The sequence below is a fragment of the Strongylocentrotus purpuratus genome, unplaced genomic scaffold (assembly GCF_000002235.5).
Source record: "Strongylocentrotus purpuratus isolate Spur 01 unplaced genomic scaffold, Spur_5.0 spur5_scaffold_2, whole genome shotgun sequence".
Classification (NCBI taxonomy): Eukaryota; Metazoa; Echinodermata; class Echinoidea; order Camarodonta; family Strongylocentrotidae; genus Strongylocentrotus; species Strongylocentrotus purpuratus.
In genome coordinates, this window is record NW_022145605.1 from 33,620,062 (window position 1) to 33,638,970 (window position 18,909).

Consider the following 18,909-nt stretch of genomic DNA (forward strand, 5'->3'; position numbering starts at 1 on the left):
TTGTTCCTATTTCATCAATTGCCAAAGTACCCTCATAATCACCGTCAGCATTTTCCATTGAATTGATTAAACTGAGGCTGACTTGTCAGATATATACACAATTTTCTGAGAAAAGTTCTGATACCACTTGGTCCTGGCATGAACATTTTGTATATTTCTGCTTGTACGGAGATTCATGGTATGACTTGTATCATTTACTGGGAACAATTCGGAGCACCTTTGCGGCTGCACACATGCGACGGCAAACTTTGTACTAAGGTCATGCCTTCTTTCTTCCAAAGTTTCCATCGTGGTTTTCCTGAGAGCATTTTAATAGGTCTCATAATGAGGGCCAAGAACGATCCTCATCGCTCTCTTCTATATCTTTTCCAGGTCACTAGTCTGTTGCTTGGTGAGTTCATAGTGTCACACCGGTCGGTGTCGCGTATTCAAGAGCTGGCCGCACGTAGGACTTACAATGTGTGCTCTTTGCTTGCTCTTTGACATCATCTCTTTAACCTGCTTTTCCCATTTCAGGTCATCTTGAATCCAGAAACCGAGAATCTTTGTCTCAGTTACCACATCCAAAACTTCCGGGCCTAAGGTTATGACAGGTGGCTCTGCATGGTTGTGATCGCTTGAAGCAAATCTGGAATTGTTTGCACTTGGCCGCATTCAGGTGTATATTTTGGTCAGCCCATTGCCCAAGCTCATTGGCGACCTCTTGCAGACGTGGCTCATTCACAATTATTGTTTCTCCAATGCTAAGGTCGTCCACATACTTCCAAGTATGTAACTCAGTTGATCCTAGCGCATCGTTGGTAAGTGTGAGAAAAGCCAGCGGGCCGATCTGTGTTCCCTGAGGGACACCACAGGATAGACCCTTCCAGGCAGGAACAGCATTCTGGTACTTCACTCTCTGTTGCATGTTAGTCAGAAAATCACCAATCCATGAAATGATTTCACGGCGAACTCCAATTTCTAGAAGTTTGGTAACAACCATGGTGTCGTCAACTGAGTCAAAGGCTTTTGAGAAGTCCGTTACTAAAAGATTTCCAACAAAGTTGGGTTTATCCGACCCCTTGTAAACAGCGAATGGTAGAGGAGCCTGCAAGCTCCCATACTGATGACGATCAGTATTTGATCCATTTAGCTTCAAATCCCTCACAGACTTTGGCACACTTTGATGTATGCGACATAGGTCTGAATTTTTGTGACGACCGGAAGTTTCAAGACTGTAAACCACGTACGCCGGGGTTCGAATCCCTGTCGCAGCACTAATGTCATTTGGCAAGACATGAATCTACATTCAATCCACCCAGGTGAAGTAAATGGGTACCTGGCAGGAACTATTCCTTAAAAATGCTCGAGCGTTGTAATGGCAGCTGGCGTGCTAAAGCCAGGGCAATAGTATTGGAGGAGTACCAATGCGCCAGACATGAGTGCTATAACACTCCACTATTATTATTATCATCATTTGTATTTTGTTATTATTATCATTATCATTAATTGTATTACTTTCTTGATAATGACTATTATTATTGTTATCATTATAATGGCCGTTGTTATAAAAAATAATCATTCGGTCATAGTCTGTAACCAAAGATTAATTCACCTTTACTGTCTAGATAGTGCACGATGCCGGGTTTTCGATCAACCTTATCTTCTTCGTCATGGCCGGTTCCGTTGTCTTTTTCAACATCAACACCTTCCTCGTCCTTCCTACCAAGTATATCCCCTGGCCTCTTCCAGAGGGGTACAGACTAATCACCTGTTGTACCCCTAGGACCCCTCCAGAGGCGACAGAAGATTGCGCATACGATAACCAAGGGTACCAAGAGAACCAATCTGGCGAGGTGATGGGTGTAAATGAGTACTCCAGGCAGACCAACACTGGTTCTGAACGCAGGAAAAGTAGTATTTATGAAGGTCGGAGAATGAGCCTGCTAATTGCAATGGATACAAAAAGTGAGACGGTCGACGGTGGCATCTCCGAGGCTGAGGAACGAAAGGAGGAGGAGTATGGAAGCCTCAGGTCATGCCTCCTTTCGATGCCATTTTGGCTGATACTTCTCTGGCAGGTATTCCTGCAGTTGGACGTTTACTTTACCTTTGGAACCCTGAACTTCTTCTTGACAAGACTGTCCAACGGTGATGAGGATCTCGGTAGGTATATCAAGTATGGTTACGGTCAATGACGAATTTAGGGGGCACAGAGTGACCCGTGCTACATTTCAAAACTTATTTTGGCATACCTTAGGCACAGAAAAGAAAATGTGACTCTATTATATGCCCCCCCACCCATCTTTCGAATTGAGTTCCCCCCCCCCTTTTTTTTTTTTACTTCTTGCTTGCTTGCTAGTCAGGGATAGATTGCAAGCGGGTCCACTGTATCAGAATCCGGGATCCGCTCATTTTAATCTTAAGTTTTCATTTTAAGCTGCATAGAAGTAATGTCATCGAGGTTTAAATGGTTATTTAGTTTTAAACACTTACAACCAAGAAGTGGGATATGTAAATCAATGTATTCAGTACAAGTACAGAAACAGAAATAAGAAGGCATATATATATATATATATATATAGAATTACAGTAATGAAGGTAGATAATTATATCGGCAGTAGTAGTTGTAAGAGTAGTAGCAGGCGCGGATCCACGAGGGGGGGGGGGGGGGGCGACGGTCCCGGCCCCCTGGCCTTTTTTAAAATTAATTAAAAAACAAAAAACAAATGTTTTTATATAACTAGGTTAGTAGTTAGTGCTCACACTACCCCCCCCCCCCCCCCCCAAAAAAAAAAAAAAAAAAAAAAAAAAAAAAACTGAGCGGAAGACGGTCAGCGCGAATTTCAAATTCCCGGGGGCAAAAACGAAAATAAAATATTGCCCACTACCCCCCCCCCCCCCCCCCACTGAGCGAAATATTGGTCGGCGCGATTTTCACATTTTAGCCCCCCCCCCCCCCCCCCCCTTATCGGCAAATCCTGGATCCGCCACTGAGTAGTAGTAGTAGTAGTAGTTGCTGTAGTAGTAGAAGTACTAGTCCACGTTGTCGTCCTTATTTTAGTACAGACTATGTTGGATATATGAGCTACAATCATTAGTCGCATTTTGTTCCAATGCTCATCGAATTTCTCACCTCAATCCTAAACAAAACCTTATTTACCTTATCCTAACCATCTCTCTAACCCAAATCTAAAATCAAACCCAATGGAACATACAAAACTTGCAACCCAAGCCAAGACTATAATTGTTGACAAAATAAAGCCCGTGATCACCTTAACTATATTCGTCGTCATTATTGTCACCGTTGTCTTTTGTCATTATGAGTTTAATTTCTTTGTATAATCTAGTGAGTTGGTACACAAACGTCTTCGCTATTACACAGTTCTTCACCATCATCGTTGGTCCTCTTGGTGGTCTTCTCATGGATAGGAATAGCATCTCGATGTTGTGTTCGAAATCCAGTAAGTATAATAGTTTACCATCCAACGTCAAAACATTCACACCAAATTGATAGTACAGTAAGATCACTCTGTGTAGGTGTGTGTGTCTGTGGTGGTGTGCGTGTGCGTCTGTTTGTGTATGTGGGTGTGGGTGAATTTCAGTGTCGTGGGTTTTTATTTTAGCATCAGTCATATTAGGATTATATCTTCGCACGTTTTCTGTTAATGTTTTCCGACTGACCTAAAGGTTTATAATTATCATTGAGGCATAAGCTAAGTCCAGAATTTTGTTACAGAATCTGAGACAAAGTTACCCAGTCCCTTTTATTCTAATCTGTTACGAGCCAGAAGTACCTTAACCCATCAGACGTTTTCATAAATTCTTGTTACAGGGATCAGATAGGGAATAAAAACCACTTCATGGCTAATGTTCAATTTTCCATGACATTTCGCAGAGAAACCAAAGGACAAAGGTCCTTACGCCGAGATGCGAGATAGCTGTCTCCCTCTGGCGTTAACCACAGTAGCTTCAATTGGCTACTCCATCTGTCTCTTGATTCCAAACCTTCAGCTCCAGTATCTAACTTTCAACCTCATTCTCGTAGCGACTTCTCTACTCTACGGAGTAGGGTTGGCCGTTGTAACAGTGGTGTAAGTCGGGATCTGATTATTGCTAATTCCGAGAAGTAACATGTTGACATGCTACTGTAACATGCTTTTAATAGAAGATACATTTTTAGAAGAGGCCACAAAACAAAGAGGTCATCAGCATATGCGTTAAAGATAAAGTTGAGTTCTGGTCATGGGATTGCATTGTAAAAGAAACGTTGTGGAGTCGATCAGAAAAGGTTGATCACCAAGCATGTACATTAAGGATTGGTGTGTACTGCAAGAAATTTGGCCCAGTCTTGGTAAAGTTACAAGCACTGTACACAGAAAGGTGTATATGGGACTACGCGATATCTATCCAAGCCGGATAGATATGATAATTTACCCAATATATCAATTAAAAGGCGGTTTTCCGGCAAAATTTGTATCATTACGTTTAAGTCAAAATAATTTTTTTTCACATGATTGGCAATAAGAGCATCCATTTCATTTTTTCTATAATTATGTTTAACACTGCATGTGACTGTGAATCGAATTCTTTTTTTTTTTGTGACGTCGCAGATTTCCAATGAAGTATTTTGTCAGTGTTTACGGAGCCCTTCGAACCATCAGTGGATTCTTCACGTTACTCCAGTACCCAATCTTCATCCTGCTCCAGAAATATCTCGATGATGACCCTTTCTGGGTGAGCAAAAACAGTTGTTATTTACCCCAGTGAGACTGCATGTAAACAACTTAAAATTGCAATTATTACCAGTGGCGAAGTAACTGGGGGCGCATGTCTCATCAACTTGACCTGACATCGGGGCCCTGTATTACAAAGAGTTGATATCAATCGCACGTTATTTGTGATTGATATCAATCACAACTATGTACATATAAGAGATGGGAAACTGCAAATTTGTAATTGATTTAGGATCAATATCAACCACTGGCGTACCTATGGGGGGGGGGGGCAGGGGGGCAGAGTGCCCCCCCCCCCCCTGACGGGCTCCAGGGGGAAAAAAGAAAAAGGGGAAAGAAAAGAAAAGAAAGGGAAAGGAAAGAAAAAGAAAAAAGGAAAAGGAAAGAAAAAAGGAAAGAAAGAGAAAAAAGGAAAAAAAGGAAAGAAAAAAGGAAGAAGAAGAGAAAAGGAACAAAAAGGGAAAAGAAAAGGAAAGGAATAAAAATGGGGGAAAAAAATAAAGAACATGGCCGTAAGCACCAGGGGGGGGGGCAGTTGACCCCAAATATTTTGAAATCGTACAGTTTTTTTCCTGAAAATGTAGTGTAGGCCTATACCAAATCCTTCAATTCTACTTTTGAAAATGCAAAAGTACCCTCATGACCAGTTCGGTCGCTCGAACTCCCTTCACTCCTTTTGCTTTTGAGATTCTTCGAAAACTTTTAACGCATCTTTCCCCCTTCCCCATCAGAAAAATATTCCGCATACGGCCCTGAAAAATTAAAACAAATGAAAATAGGAAAATATAAGTGATATAACAAATTTGAAACTCTTCGCTGGCGCGAACTGCTTGCTAGCCTATTTTGTATTAAATGTTTTCACTTCCTCGTCCCTCTGAAAAAAGAAAAGGATTAGTATTGCCTAGAATACAATTGTGCCTGCCCTGACGGGCCCCGACCTGCAACCATGGCAACAATAACACACAATATATGTACCAAATGTTACTAAAAGAGACTAATTAATTTTTCTCGCTCGCTACACTCGCTCGCGAATAAAATGAATAGACATTGCTTTGTAAACAATTGTGCCCACCCTTGACCTGCAACAATATCATTAAAAATGGAAGAGTTTTTTCGCCCTCTCGCCAAAAAGGAATTGAATCGCGTTAAACGCGATTGCGTCCATCCTGACCTGCACCAATAAAAACAAGTTTATTTATTAATTTCTATTAAATGAGAATTTATTTTTTTTGCTTGCTCGCTATGCTCGCTCGCCAAAATGGAATTGACACCGCTAACGTGCCCGCCCCAACCTGCAACAACCAGTTAATAATTATGTACGAAACGTTATTCAAAGAAGTTTTGGTGTGCTCGTGCTCGCCAAAACGGAATTAACATCACCTTAGACATGATTGTGTAAGCCCTGCCCTGCAACAAAAAAATCTGAAATTTATGAACCAATTATCATTACAAAATTTTGCTCGCTCGCTACGCTCGCTCTCCAAAATAGAAATAACACCGCTTTTAATAATCACGTCCCTGACATGGAACGATTAAACCAAGTTTATATACCATATTTTGCCTATAAAGAGAAGTGATTTTTTTTTGCTCGCTCGCTACGCTCGCTCGCCAAAATAGAATTAACACCGCTTTTAATAATCACGTCCCTGACATGGAACAATGAACCCAAGTTTTATGTACCATATTTTCCCTATAAAAGAAAAGTGATTTTTTTTTTCGCTCGCTACGCTCGCTAGCTCGTGGAATTATGTGCCCACCACTAACCTGCTACAATATCATTTAAAAGAGAAATGTAGGGGGTTGCCTGCCCGCCAAAATGGGATTGACATTGCCTTAAACACGATTGTGCCCGCCCCCTACCTGCAACAATGAAACAAATTTTATATAGCAATTCATTGAGAGAAAGATGTATTTTCGCTCGCTAGCTAAAATGGGTATAAAATCACCCTAAACACAATATTGTTCCCACGCCCTGCATGGGACAATTGAACCAAGTTTAAGTGGCAATTATTAAAAAAGAAGTGATTTTTTTCTTGCTCGCTACAATAGTTTGCAAAAAAATGAAATTAACGTCGCTAACAAGTGAATGTTCCCACCCCCAACTTGCAACAATACCAGTTTATATACCAAACGTTACTTAAAGATTTTTTTTTGCTCGCTCGCTCGCTCGCCAGAAGTGAAAATTAGCATCGCCTTTTTTGTTTGTTTCGGTCGCTTGCCCCCCCTGACGGAGTACCCCAGGTACGCCACTGATATCAACTCTTTGTAAGACGGGGCCCTGGTCTTTGCCAGTTGTCATATGTTATAACCAGAAGTAGCCTACATGATAATTATGTGGATTTTGACCAATAATGTCACGATTATATATTCGAAATAACTTACGAATTCATTCCTAATATCATCATCCCATGCAGGTGACCATTGCATTCATAATTGGTGATATCTTCACGTTCACCAAAGAGATTCGATCATACACAGTATGTCCTCCGTAGGAGGACTAGAGGGCCAACTAAAATCGTGACCTTTGACATTTCATAGGTTTTGTATTGGATGCATTATGGGGGTTTTGTCCGATTTGAACGACGGTTTTGGAGGGTCAATGAATATTCATGAGCAATGACGTAAAAAATACGCCAACTTCTGTTTGTTGATTGGCCATCGACAAAATGTTTTATGTACTAGGTCATGCATAAAACATTTTTTGCATTCCCAGAATTCCCTACGATTTGACCACGAAAATGGCGGTTGTATGAACTGCAACTTTCAAGTTATTCAATTACGAACAATGAAACATTTTTCTTTTAAGTGTATTTCTATTATAATAGAAGTTTGTCAAGTACATCTCAGTGAAGCAGAAAATCTTCAGGCGAACATTGACATCGAAGTGATACCCTATGATATCAAGAAAAGTAAGTAAAGATCCATTTTGTGTGAAGGTCTCTGAAATGATTGTGATGTGTTCGTCATTGCAGTGAGGGGCTCTCCGCATTGTCACAACGTCTTACCCGGTTAACCCCCTACCCCATCCTCTTTTCTTTCTTCTGACTAAAGAATATTAACTGATTGAATGAACTCTAATATAAGTCATCGACGGTAATATTTTTAGAAACAATCAGGATTTTACCGTAGGTTATTTCATTAGAGCACATCTCATAATTTTAAGTTCAGTTCATAGCTTGATTACCGATAGTAATCGGTCGTAGATGTGGACCTGTTGTAGACTGCGCAAATGGCTCATTGCTAGTCCAAGCCGACGAGATCTCGTCGAGCGGTTTATGATTTTCAATTCGCCGGTGCTAGCCGGCTGTAACACTCCACCAAGAAGCGACTGCGTTTCCTGAGCTGGCGTGGCTATAACTTTACAGTGTGTTACTGTAAAGCCTAGACCTCTAGCTCTAGACTATTCATAGCATAGTCTAGCCTGAATTTTCTGTCTCTTTCGTTCGTTAGCCTCTGATTTGGGTAGGGTCGGCTCCTCTCTTTAGCTGACCCTACCCAAATCAGAGGCTAACGAACGAAAGAGACAGAAAAATTCGGGCTAAGGCTAAGCAGAGCCTAGGCTAGGCTAGGTCTACCGTCTAGTCTAGATCTAGCACTTAACTAAGTATAAACAGCATTTAACCCCGCATCTATAGACCTAGGTCTATATCTAGGGCTAGATTCTAGGCCTAATGCATTCTAATAAATAAAAAAAAAAGACTAAATAGACCTAAATGCCTGGTTTAGGTGGGTCAATGTGGAAGTTATGGAGGGGGGGGGGGGGGGTGTGCACAATCATTCTGTGCCCCCTTATTCAGATGTGGCATAGGGACGGGTCTAGATGTAGGTCGCCCCCTACTAGTAGGGTCTACTAATAATATTAAAAATAGGCAATTAGATCTAGATCTATAGCTTGTGTTATGCCATAGCTTTTAGCAAAGACTTCCATAGCCATGGGTCTAGATTCTAGGCTCGTTTTGCTCCACTACTAGACTAGTCGTGCGCATGTGTCATTATTGTGATCAAGGTCCAGATTCAGCTTAGTTTGAATGTAGATCTAGGCTAGATCTACCAACAACAACAAAAACAAAACAAAAAAGGTATTTCCTCCCCCCCCCCCCCCCCCCTCCCACTTCCCCTGATTTCGCTCTTAGTTATGTCATTGTGCCTTGTTTGAAATAATTGGTCTATTTTCAGGATTTTATGCCACCCCTTTTATGTTGGTGAGAATTCTGGATCCAACCCTACATATGACATGGATATTTCTTTCTCTACGACATGAACAAAGTTATAAACTGATAACTAATGCATGCATTTGATATTAGCAGGAACCTTACTAAGTTTCTGTTTTCTTTTAATTGTAGATCCTATGGAACAAAGAAGCAGATAATGATCACAGAAGTGCAACAAAGAGCACCAGGACCTGATCATCAAATGTTATGGTGTAGATCTAATCAGGAACAAGACACCTAAGTTGAACTCTGGCAAGGTATGTTTGTATGAAGTTCGAAAATATTCAGGCTGTATAATCTAAGCCCATGCGAACACCGCACTCGACTTGGACTATATACAAAGATTTGGGGAACTGTCATCTTGTGTTGCATTATATCTGGTAATTCTCATTTATTCTCTAGCTTTATTTAGGTGACAAACTATGGTGTTGCTACAGTTTATTCTCTCAGCATATTAAAAGACATACTCAAAGGCATTTTTTCCTAAATATTACATTATATCTAACAAACTTTTGTTCACAAAAGTCTAGCAAATAATAACTTAAAATAAATTGGAAATTACTTTTAAAATAATTGGAAATACATCTAAACATTTACTCTTCTCTTAAAAAAGGCCCTATCAGATAGACATAAGTTTATCATTTTTTAGTAAAATTAAAATGCAAGACCTAAACAAAAGTGGGGAGGTACTATTTTTGAAAATCCAATATAATGCAGCAGTTTTAATCTTATTTGATTTCTCCTCTCTTTTTGTTTTTATTATTCAGGTTGTCCCATGCAGAAGGTTTGATACCCAGGCTTCTTTTGTACAAGTCCCTAGTCCACCCTCATCTTGAGAACTGTTCCGGTGTCTGGGATCCCTACAACATCTCAGATGTCCAGGACGCTACTTCACAATGGGGACCACAAGAGAAGCAGCAGTTTGACTGAGATGATCAGCACCTTTTAGTTGCCTACTATATCTACAACTACAAGGCACTCTGCAAGAAGACTGGGAATGGTGCACAAGATAGTCAATGGTCTCTCTGCTCTTCCTTGAAAATTTTCCCACTGCACTACTTATAGCTACTTGCGCCCTCTATATAGCAAACAATGCCTAATCTGTGCCTGTTGGTCCCCCATGATCCTCTTTTTCTTATATTAATTGAGAGCTGATTTGATGAGATAACCACCTGTCAGTGACCTTGCAGGGTGGTCTTATCCCCCTGGCCAAACTAGTACAGACGGGCTTTAACAAATCACGAGCAGGAAGTACCATGACATGACCCTCCAGTTGCACCAAGCCAGAAGCGACATAGGTAGACAAGTTTGTATTTGCCCAACACTCTGTCCCAAAGTTAATGGAACTGACTTCCAGCAAATATAGTGCATGCTGACAGTCCAGAGAACTGCCAGGGACTACTTCTGAGGCATCTATTCTCCTTATCCCACTTAGAAACAATCTGTCTTCCTCACACCACTTGTAATCTTTAGTATTAGTTCATCTTCATGATAGGCTACAACGCCTTTTGAAGATTACCAGAAGAAGAAGAAGAAGAAGATATATCGAGGATCATGAAAGTAATCATTTGTTCTTTTAAATGCGTGTACATGTAACATAGTTTTTTGATATTTAATCTTAAGTCAAGTTCTGACAAAAATATGAGGGATGCTGAACTGGATAGTAAATTGTAGGGGGGGGGGGATAAAATGATATAGTTCAATAGTAAGACTGTATTAATATAATTAATATTAATAATAATAACAATATTAAAAATAGTAACAATAATGACAATGATCATGATAATAGCAGTAATAATAATGATAATACAGGTAGTAGTAAAAACAACAACAATAATGTCCAATGTAAGATAAAGTACTCATAAAACTCAGTATATACCTGTGCTTTACATAATAAAATAGCATGTTGATATTATTGGAATATTTTTTTTCTTCAAAATCTACAATAAATTTTTACAACTGAAAGATTTGAATTCAAGAGACAGCACCCCCTCCCCCCATCCATTTGTCATCATTTTGTTGATGTCATGTTGGATTTAAAAAGACTTTATAGAAACTATGTTGATAAATGAGTTCATAAATGTTAATAAATCAGTTAATACTGCTGAATTCTGTTCTTTTCATTTTCTTATTTTGTGAAATATATGTGATGATGCTGGTGATTATGATGATGTAGGCACTCTGTAATGATAATGCTGTATGACTGAGGTGAGATGGGGGCTGATGCAGTCTTGTGTAGAATTGAGTATGGTGTTCGACCTTTTGATGTTTGTTTATATCTGGCATCAGCGAGATAGATTTAACCATCTTTCCTAATGAGAGAGAAAGCGGAAATGTAACAAGAGAGTGGGCAAGACTTATGTATAAATGCAGTATAAAAAATGGTTTACAATAAAGATGAGGGGGGGGGGGTTAAATAAAGAATAAGTCGATGCCGAAATGATGAAAGCATAGGTAATTGGGGTAATAGAGCCTATGGAAATGTCACTATTAGAAGGGGTCTCTGTATTGAAAATGTTACTGTTGGGGGGGAGGGGGAATTAAAAAAAAATCAGTGGCGACGAATGCAAGAATGAAAAGAACGAGACAAAATTGAAATTTCATTGGGGATGGGGCACAATATGAAGATCATTGAAGTCGAGGTGAGAATGATTCATTAATTGGACACTAAAAATATGAAAATATCACTTGTAAAGTGGGCTAAATGATCAGTGCAATTTGTCTGATTTTAAAAATATTTAAGTTAATAAAGGAACAAAAAAAAAAGAGGTAACAAATGAATTGAGTGAAATGGGGTCATTATTTTTGCCTTTTAACTGAACTGAATTTTTTTTAATGTACTTTCCATCCTGGTGACAGTGAAGTTTGTGGCCCCACCTAAGTCAACCATTTAAAAGTCCCCCCCCCCCCTCCTCCCCACACACCTCCCCAACTCTGACCTTTGTTCTACATTTATCAGGATTCTGTCGATATAGTAACGCATGCGCATTGTCTTTTTTTCATTGCGATAATATGCTAATAAGTGGAAAAGAGCTCATGAATATTCAAAATTTTAATTTAAATATTTTGCGCGCTGCGCGCAGTCCAAAATCCCCATTTCGCTGGTGCACTAAAAACTTGTCGTCTTCATAGGCTAATACACGATAAATGGAAGCAGTGTGCACTTTTGACCCTCCAAAATTTCCCCATGGCTAGACGGATGCAGAAGCGGAGTTGAACCCCCCTGACGTTCACCTTACCTGCTGCCCTCTACGTTCTCAGTAAACGGAAACGTTAAACGGACGACAACAAGTTGTGAGCTGTCGGCACCATCAGTCACGACGTTTGGAGTTATGGGGGCACGCCCCCCCCCCCCCCCCCCCCCCCGCAGTCGAATAGTAAAATAGGGAGAGATAGATAGAGAGATAGATAGATATATAGATAGAGAGAGAGAGGGAAAGAGAGAGATAGAGAGAGGGAGAATAGAGCATGGGAAAAAGAGAGGGGAGCGACCCCAACCGCACTGTGCCCCTAAGCTATTGCCTTCTTAATTCGCAAAGTGCCCCCCCCCCCCCCATGGCTGGAAACTCGCTATGTCGCTAAAAAAACACAGGCTGAGCTATAAACTGCACATTGATATAACACTCTCCTTAAGAAATGTCTTATGTCCATGTAAACATGTAAATACTAACCCGTTTTTATAATCTTATAAATAATTATATCGAAACATACTTATTCAGAATCATTCATTTACCGTCTTTCACAAACACTTATATTGAAAATGTTTAGTGATGCAGTTTGTTTTTATAGTATAGTTTTCATTTCATATAATTCGGCCCCATTCTACTTTCTAGTATTGTGCCCTGATTCCCAAATTACAATGTTTAGTGACGAATGAATATTTTGGGCAGTACAATAATGGTTTATCCCTCTCAGTGAGAGTACATAAATATGATATACATTCAAATTTTCAGGTTAAAAAGAAACAAAATGTGGAAAATTGGCCTTGTCACGGCATTATGCATGTAAATAACTTTACAGAGTGATATATGATTCGTCTTTTCAAAATAAATAATTCAGAACATTAAATAAAACGGTGATTTAAATCCTAGTCAGTCAATGAGTCTTTTCGAAACAGCGTCATTTAAGAGGCCCTACAATTTCCTTTTCTCCTTTTTTGTCTCTCTCTCTCTCTTTTCTTTTTTTTAAATAAAAAAAATGAAGATTTCAAATTTATTCAGAATTTGTTCTCACTTCTTTTGGTGACTAACGTCATGATTCAACATTTAGTACGCTACGGCATATTGAAATAACGTCACGAGGTTTCGTCGACCCGTAACAAGGCCGTAAGATGTATTGTCAACTATAGCAGCCGACGATAATTTGTATAAATAGGCCATTTTCGCGATGTTATCAAGGTTAATGCCCAAATCTTTGTGAAGTGCCTCGTTACAAATTAATTATTTCACCTGTTACGAATAATTATTATTTCAAAGGTCAGAACGCGCATTGCTTAAAGAGAAGGTTGAGTTCTGGGAAGAGGTAAAAAACAATTTGTGAGCGTTATCATTGTTATTATGCAAGGGTGGATAAACATCACATTAAACATGTTCCCTGAAAAGCATGGCTCTTCAAATGCCTTCATATTCTAAATATGACATGAAACATCGTAAAAGTCGGGGGGGGGGTAGGTTTTTTTCACCATGTGCTCGTGTAGTCCCATAAACATCATTCTGTGTACAGTGCTTGTAACTTTGCCAAGATTTGGCAAAATTTCTTATCATTTTGATGATTCCAGAACCTTGCAATACACACGAATACTTATATACTAGATGATCAACCTTTTCTGATAGATTGCACACCGTTTCTTTCACAATGCAATCACATGACCAGAACTCAACTTTATCTTTAAATTAATTGTTGCTAGGTAGGAAAAACATCTTTGGTTGTCCTACCTGACAAAACGTAATATATGCAATTCGTATTCTGACCCTTGAAATAAAATTATTCGTAATTGTTTATAACATGGCACTTAGAGACTAAGTCCGTTTTGCAGCCAACATCACATTCTGTAGAATTCTGCAAGAATTAAGAATATGTCATGTAAGTCCTATCTGTGAAATTTAAACATTAGTAGTGTCCTAGTAATGAAATTATGCAAGGACACCCGTTCACCTTCTATACTTCACTGTCAGACACTATTGAGTGACTGACTTTTTTTATTTGGTAATACCATAAAATGAGCTGTAACAGGTACATGAGCATTTGTCTACATCAATTACCCACTACTTTAAATGGCCAAAATTAAACTGATTGAATCTTTGCGCAGCACAAAACGTACGACCATTCGGTATAAGGCTCTGAAAATCAGATCATTACTTAGGTGATTGCAATCACTAGAGTTGATTCAACTAATGGTCGTTAGTTTCCCACTAAAAGCCATATTCAAGTCCTTTCGTTTTGACGGACGTTCTAAATTAGTATTGTATTTCAAATGACTTTGGAATTTTACCATTTCTTTTGTTTGGCCTGCAAATGGGACATAGTACCTTTAACAAAGTGTTGTGCATTAAATTTGATTACAGTACGATAATTGTCTAGTCACTCTATAACACTGCTAAATTCCGAGAGAGAGAGAGAGAGAGAGAGAGAGAGAGAGAGGAGGCCTGGGGAAATGAACAGACTGTTAGGATAGGATATAACAGACAGAATAGAGAGAAAGATAGAGAGAGAGAGAGAGAGAGGAGTGAAAAGGAAAAAGAGAGGATGAGAGATAAAGATATCACTATGAACACGACTGACAAAGAAAGCGGACAAAATATACAGTTCCTCAGGTAGACAAAGGAACATCCCTTTACTGCTATTATGTAAAAATGTGTAGAACAGGTGTCACATGCATATTCACCTTTTTACATAATAGCAGTGAAGGGATGTTCCTTTGTCTACCCGAGGAACTGTATATTTTGTCCGCTTTCTTTGTCTGTCATGTTCATAGTGTATACAGTGTGAGTCAAAACAAGTTTACACCTAGAAAATTGCTAATTATTTTAAAAATCTTCTATGCACAGTAAATTATCATACATCTATGAAAGGGTGTTTTATCCCGAATCATTTAGTATCATTTTGTGTGGAATGTGTTCACGCTTTGATGAACAGGTGGCATTGTTCGCGAGAGTGCAAAAATGGACTTGCGCCAAAGTTGCTTATGTGATGTTTGAATAAAACAATTGGGATTTGGGTATAAAACCGGTCTTTGCAGATCCATATAACATCCCTCACAAAATGAATCATGATACAGGTACCAGCCTAGCGTATAGTGTTACGTTGATTATGTAATACTCATTTGAGTACTACACTGTATGACCAGGCTGTGGACCATGTTCATGATGAATTCTGCTTTATACACATTTTCCTATTGGCGAAATGTTACGAAGAGCATGAATAGGGCTATATTGGTACTGTTGCGGGTAGATTTCTCGCATTAGTTGTTGCTACCTAAGACGAAAATCCAATTGAAACCAATTGAACACCAATTGAAATTTCAATTGGTATCAATTGGTTTCAATTGGTATCAATTCGTTTCAATTGGTTTCAATTGGTCTCAATAGGTTTTAACAGGTTTCAATGGGACTTTAATAGGACTTCAGATGGTTTCAATTGGTCCAGATTGGCCCCATTGGACAAATTGGCCCCATTGGCCCCATTGGCCTAGGTCCCATTAGACTTTAATGGGTCCCCAATTGGTTTCAATTGGTCCAGATTGGCCCCATTGGACAAATTGGCCCCATTGGCCCCATTGGCCTAGGCCCCATTAGACTTTAATGGGTCCCCAATTGGTTTCAATTGGACCAATTGGCCTTCATTTGGACTTCAATTGGTCCAATTGAAACCAATTGAAATTCCATTAAAGTCTAATAGGGCCAATTGAAATCAATAGAAACCAATAGGACCAATGCTAAATAGAAACCAGTTGGACCAATAGAAACCATTAGGACCAATAAGACCAATAAAAAACAATATGACCAATAGGTCCAATAGAAACCAACAGAAACCAATAGAAACCAACAAATCTAGGCATCTCATGAATATTCATTATCACTTTACACGTGTCACAGAAAAATAAATTTATCATGATTTGTTAAGCAAATTATGACAATGCACATCAATTTTGTGATTTCTATTTTCCTCTGGCAATTATTAACCAATAGATTATTTTGTCTGATCATGTTACAATTACATTCACGTTTTAGCAATAGATATATTGATTATAGATCTATGATTAGGCTACTAACCAAGAAACAACATGCATATTTAGTATATATAGTCTATATGTGTCCGAGCCTGTGTCACTGTAAATGTAACTCTTGAATTCACTTCAAATAATCTATGTGATGAAGTTAATGCAAATGAGATTGGAATATACCGAATTGGTGGACAGTTGCCAATATCGATTATGAAGTATCAGTAATTTATCACTGGTTCTTCTAACTGGATCGAATTACCAATTGAATCCCCATTGAATGCCCCCATTGAATCCCAATTCAATACCAATTGGCAATTTGGAGTACATGGAAAGTGAAACAATGGGTTTCCATTTACTCCAAATTGCCAATTGGGATTCAATGGGGACATTCAATGGGGATTCAATTGGATTTTCGTCTTGGGTAGGACACGCAAACATTATGCATCGTCTCACCTTCAATTACGTTCGAACTGTCATTTGTTCGATTGTCATTAATGTAACTAAACTATTACAATTTTTATAATATTGTTTCTTGATGTAATATCCTCCATTTCGTTATGTTGCTTGTTTTCTTATACATTCGTTCATGTGAAATAAATAAATTCACATAAGAAAAGAAAAATATGGTGAACTAGCATAATTCGACAAATTCTGAATTTGTCGCTTCATATATTATTCTATATTAAATGCCGGAGCATACAATATTTGTACAATATTCATTAATTGTATTATAAAAAGTACAGGGCAATACGCCCATCCTATAAGTTACATGCCTCTCTCCCCCTAATGTTCCTGAATACAAAGGTTCATTAATCCGAAGATTTTTTTTAATTTTGAAGGTTCATAATTTCTAAAAAATAAAATAGGGGTTATTATAATTCATCAATTCTAAATTATGAAAATTAAATGCGATTTTACATTATTCCCGGAATTATGTACCCTACTTCATTATCAGATTATTAGCCCTCGGAATACTGAAGGCTAAATTTCGGCTTTAATTTATGAACGTTTAAATAAAAAAGAACTTTCGGAATAACGAACCTTTGAATGTACATGTACGAATGCCCCCCCCCCCTCCCATCTCATTATGTTGCCACGAAGGTCAACATGTCAAAGAAAAACATACATTTGATCTAAGATTTTGGCAGATCCTCTGAATCTGCCACTGATAATGAGTAGTATTCGTTCGTTCGTGTCTCCTTAGATTAAGATTAATGTCTTGATCTTCGGAGTAGTTGCTACAACCGGCCGTGTCAGACACGTTGCCCCGGGGTGCGAGATATGACTCTTGTAGCGTGCCCCCATTTAAAACAATTATACAATAACAATTAACATCACCTCAAAAATGATTATCCTAATGTACAGAGTTATTCGCATTGATGATGAACGCACTCTCAATTGCATCCCAAACTGTCTTCATTTTAGCACTCGATAATTGTATCATGAAGTAGTCATTGTGAGGAACTAGCATATTCGGTATTGCCGTTTTGACAGGGTGTCGTTCTCTATACCAGGGTAACTTATCTGTTATGGATATCCTAGTTTTCTGGAGCAGAGCACCCATGTAGACATCCTCCCACGGTACAGGAGGGGGTATTTCCTTGGAAGCTTGGAAAACCCGAGGTACGACGTCCCATGAAATGATGTACCCATACCCCTGCGGGTATGTCGGGTACCTGGCCTGAGGATACAGTGTCTTTGGAGTGTAGAACTTCTTAAAGTTGCCATTTGGGTCTCTGAAGGGAATGGCATTGTACGTTGCCTCACCTAGTACAAATTCCGAGTGATGTTTTGGGTATGCCTTTGACAGATCTTCGACGAGGGTCAAGATGTCAAACATGACATCGTCGTCCGTCAGCATCACGAAGTGACTGTTACCGCAGAATGTCATGGCCCATTTGATTCCCATGATGACCTTGATGGTAAGGTTGTGGTAAGAGTCTTCGAAGTCTTCTTGGATGATGTCCCCATTGGTCTCAGCCTCCTTGACGATATCCGTTTGGTGCACTTCACCATGTGCTTGGAATCCAAGGAGAAACAAGATCCTAGCGGACACATTGTACTTTATGGCTCCCTGAATGTAGGTATTCCTGATGGCATCCCTCAGTTCGGAGTTACCGGGTGCTGATTTCACCAGGACAAGCAATGTCAAGTTTCCGGAAATATCCACCACCAGGCCACTGGAGTTGCACTTATCCTTGGGATTAATTAGATAGTGATACATGTGGTAATCAATCTTAGACTCCCAGTGTGTACGTTCTAGCCAACTTCTAGTGTCCTCATTCTGTGTAGTGTTCTGAGGTGAGCGGTCTAAAGACCGCATGTATTTTGTGAGAATAGTAGATAAACTCATTTTGTCAGTTGGTAATGTCCCATTCCGAGTCAAGCCTTTTGGAATTTGACTGGTCTGACGAGCGCCGATGAGACAGTAACATAACGCCACCAAACAGATCAACACGATAACGACACTTTTTCTTTTAAGGGCCCGGTATACAAGAGCCATGATAAATGCAGGTTATTGTAAGTTATGCTAGTTTTTAAGGTAGAAGTGCTCCGATGCGTAGGGAAATCCAGTCCTTTCCTCCACAATGTGTTGTAATAAAAACAGACAAATTACACGTATTTATAATCGACTGTATTCAAAGTAAGGCTCGAACAGGGCGGGGCGGCACAATCGGGAGCCACTGTGTCACTTCTGCACTTCAAAGACCGCACAAAATGCCTTTTCAAATAAAGAGGGAGAGGGAAAAATAGAGAGAGA

At 39.3% G+C, this 18,909-nt stretch overlaps 2 protein-coding genes and 1 long non-coding RNA gene across 3 annotated transcripts in view; 2 read left to right on the plus strand and 1 right to left on the minus strand.

The window, feature by feature from the left end:
* The window catches only part of LOC115918841 (solute carrier family 43 member 3-like), a 35,655-nt gene extending 31,417 nt beyond the window's left edge, over positions 1–4,238 (plus strand). Inside the window, exons 6-8 of the mRNA XM_030992250.1 lie at positions 1,608–2,145; positions 3,330–3,443; positions 3,878–4,238. Coding sequence (XP_030848110.1) covers positions 1,608–2,145; positions 3,330–3,443; positions 3,878–4,077 — 852 coding nt within the window. The 3' untranslated portion in view covers positions 4,078–4,238. The remainder of the gene's footprint in view (positions 1–1,607; positions 2,146–3,329; positions 3,444–3,877) is intronic.
* Positions 4,239–7,574: 3,336 nt separating this feature from the next.
* On the plus strand, positions 7,575–10,700 carry LOC115926828. The gene is made up of 3 exons (XR_004065285.1): positions 7,575–7,624; positions 9,059–9,183; positions 9,694–10,700. It is a non-coding gene; the product is annotated as an uncharacterized LOC115926828 (long non-coding RNA).
* A 6,520-nt stretch (positions 10,701–17,220) lies between these two features.
* Positions 17,221–18,909, minus strand: LOC115926829 (beta-1,3-galactosyltransferase 5-like). The gene has a single exon (XM_030992251.1). The coding sequence runs from the start codon at positions 18,649–18,651 to the stop codon at positions 17,503–17,505; it is 1,149 nt and encodes a 382-aa protein (XP_030848111.1). The 5' UTR covers positions 18,652–18,909; the 3' UTR covers positions 17,221–17,502.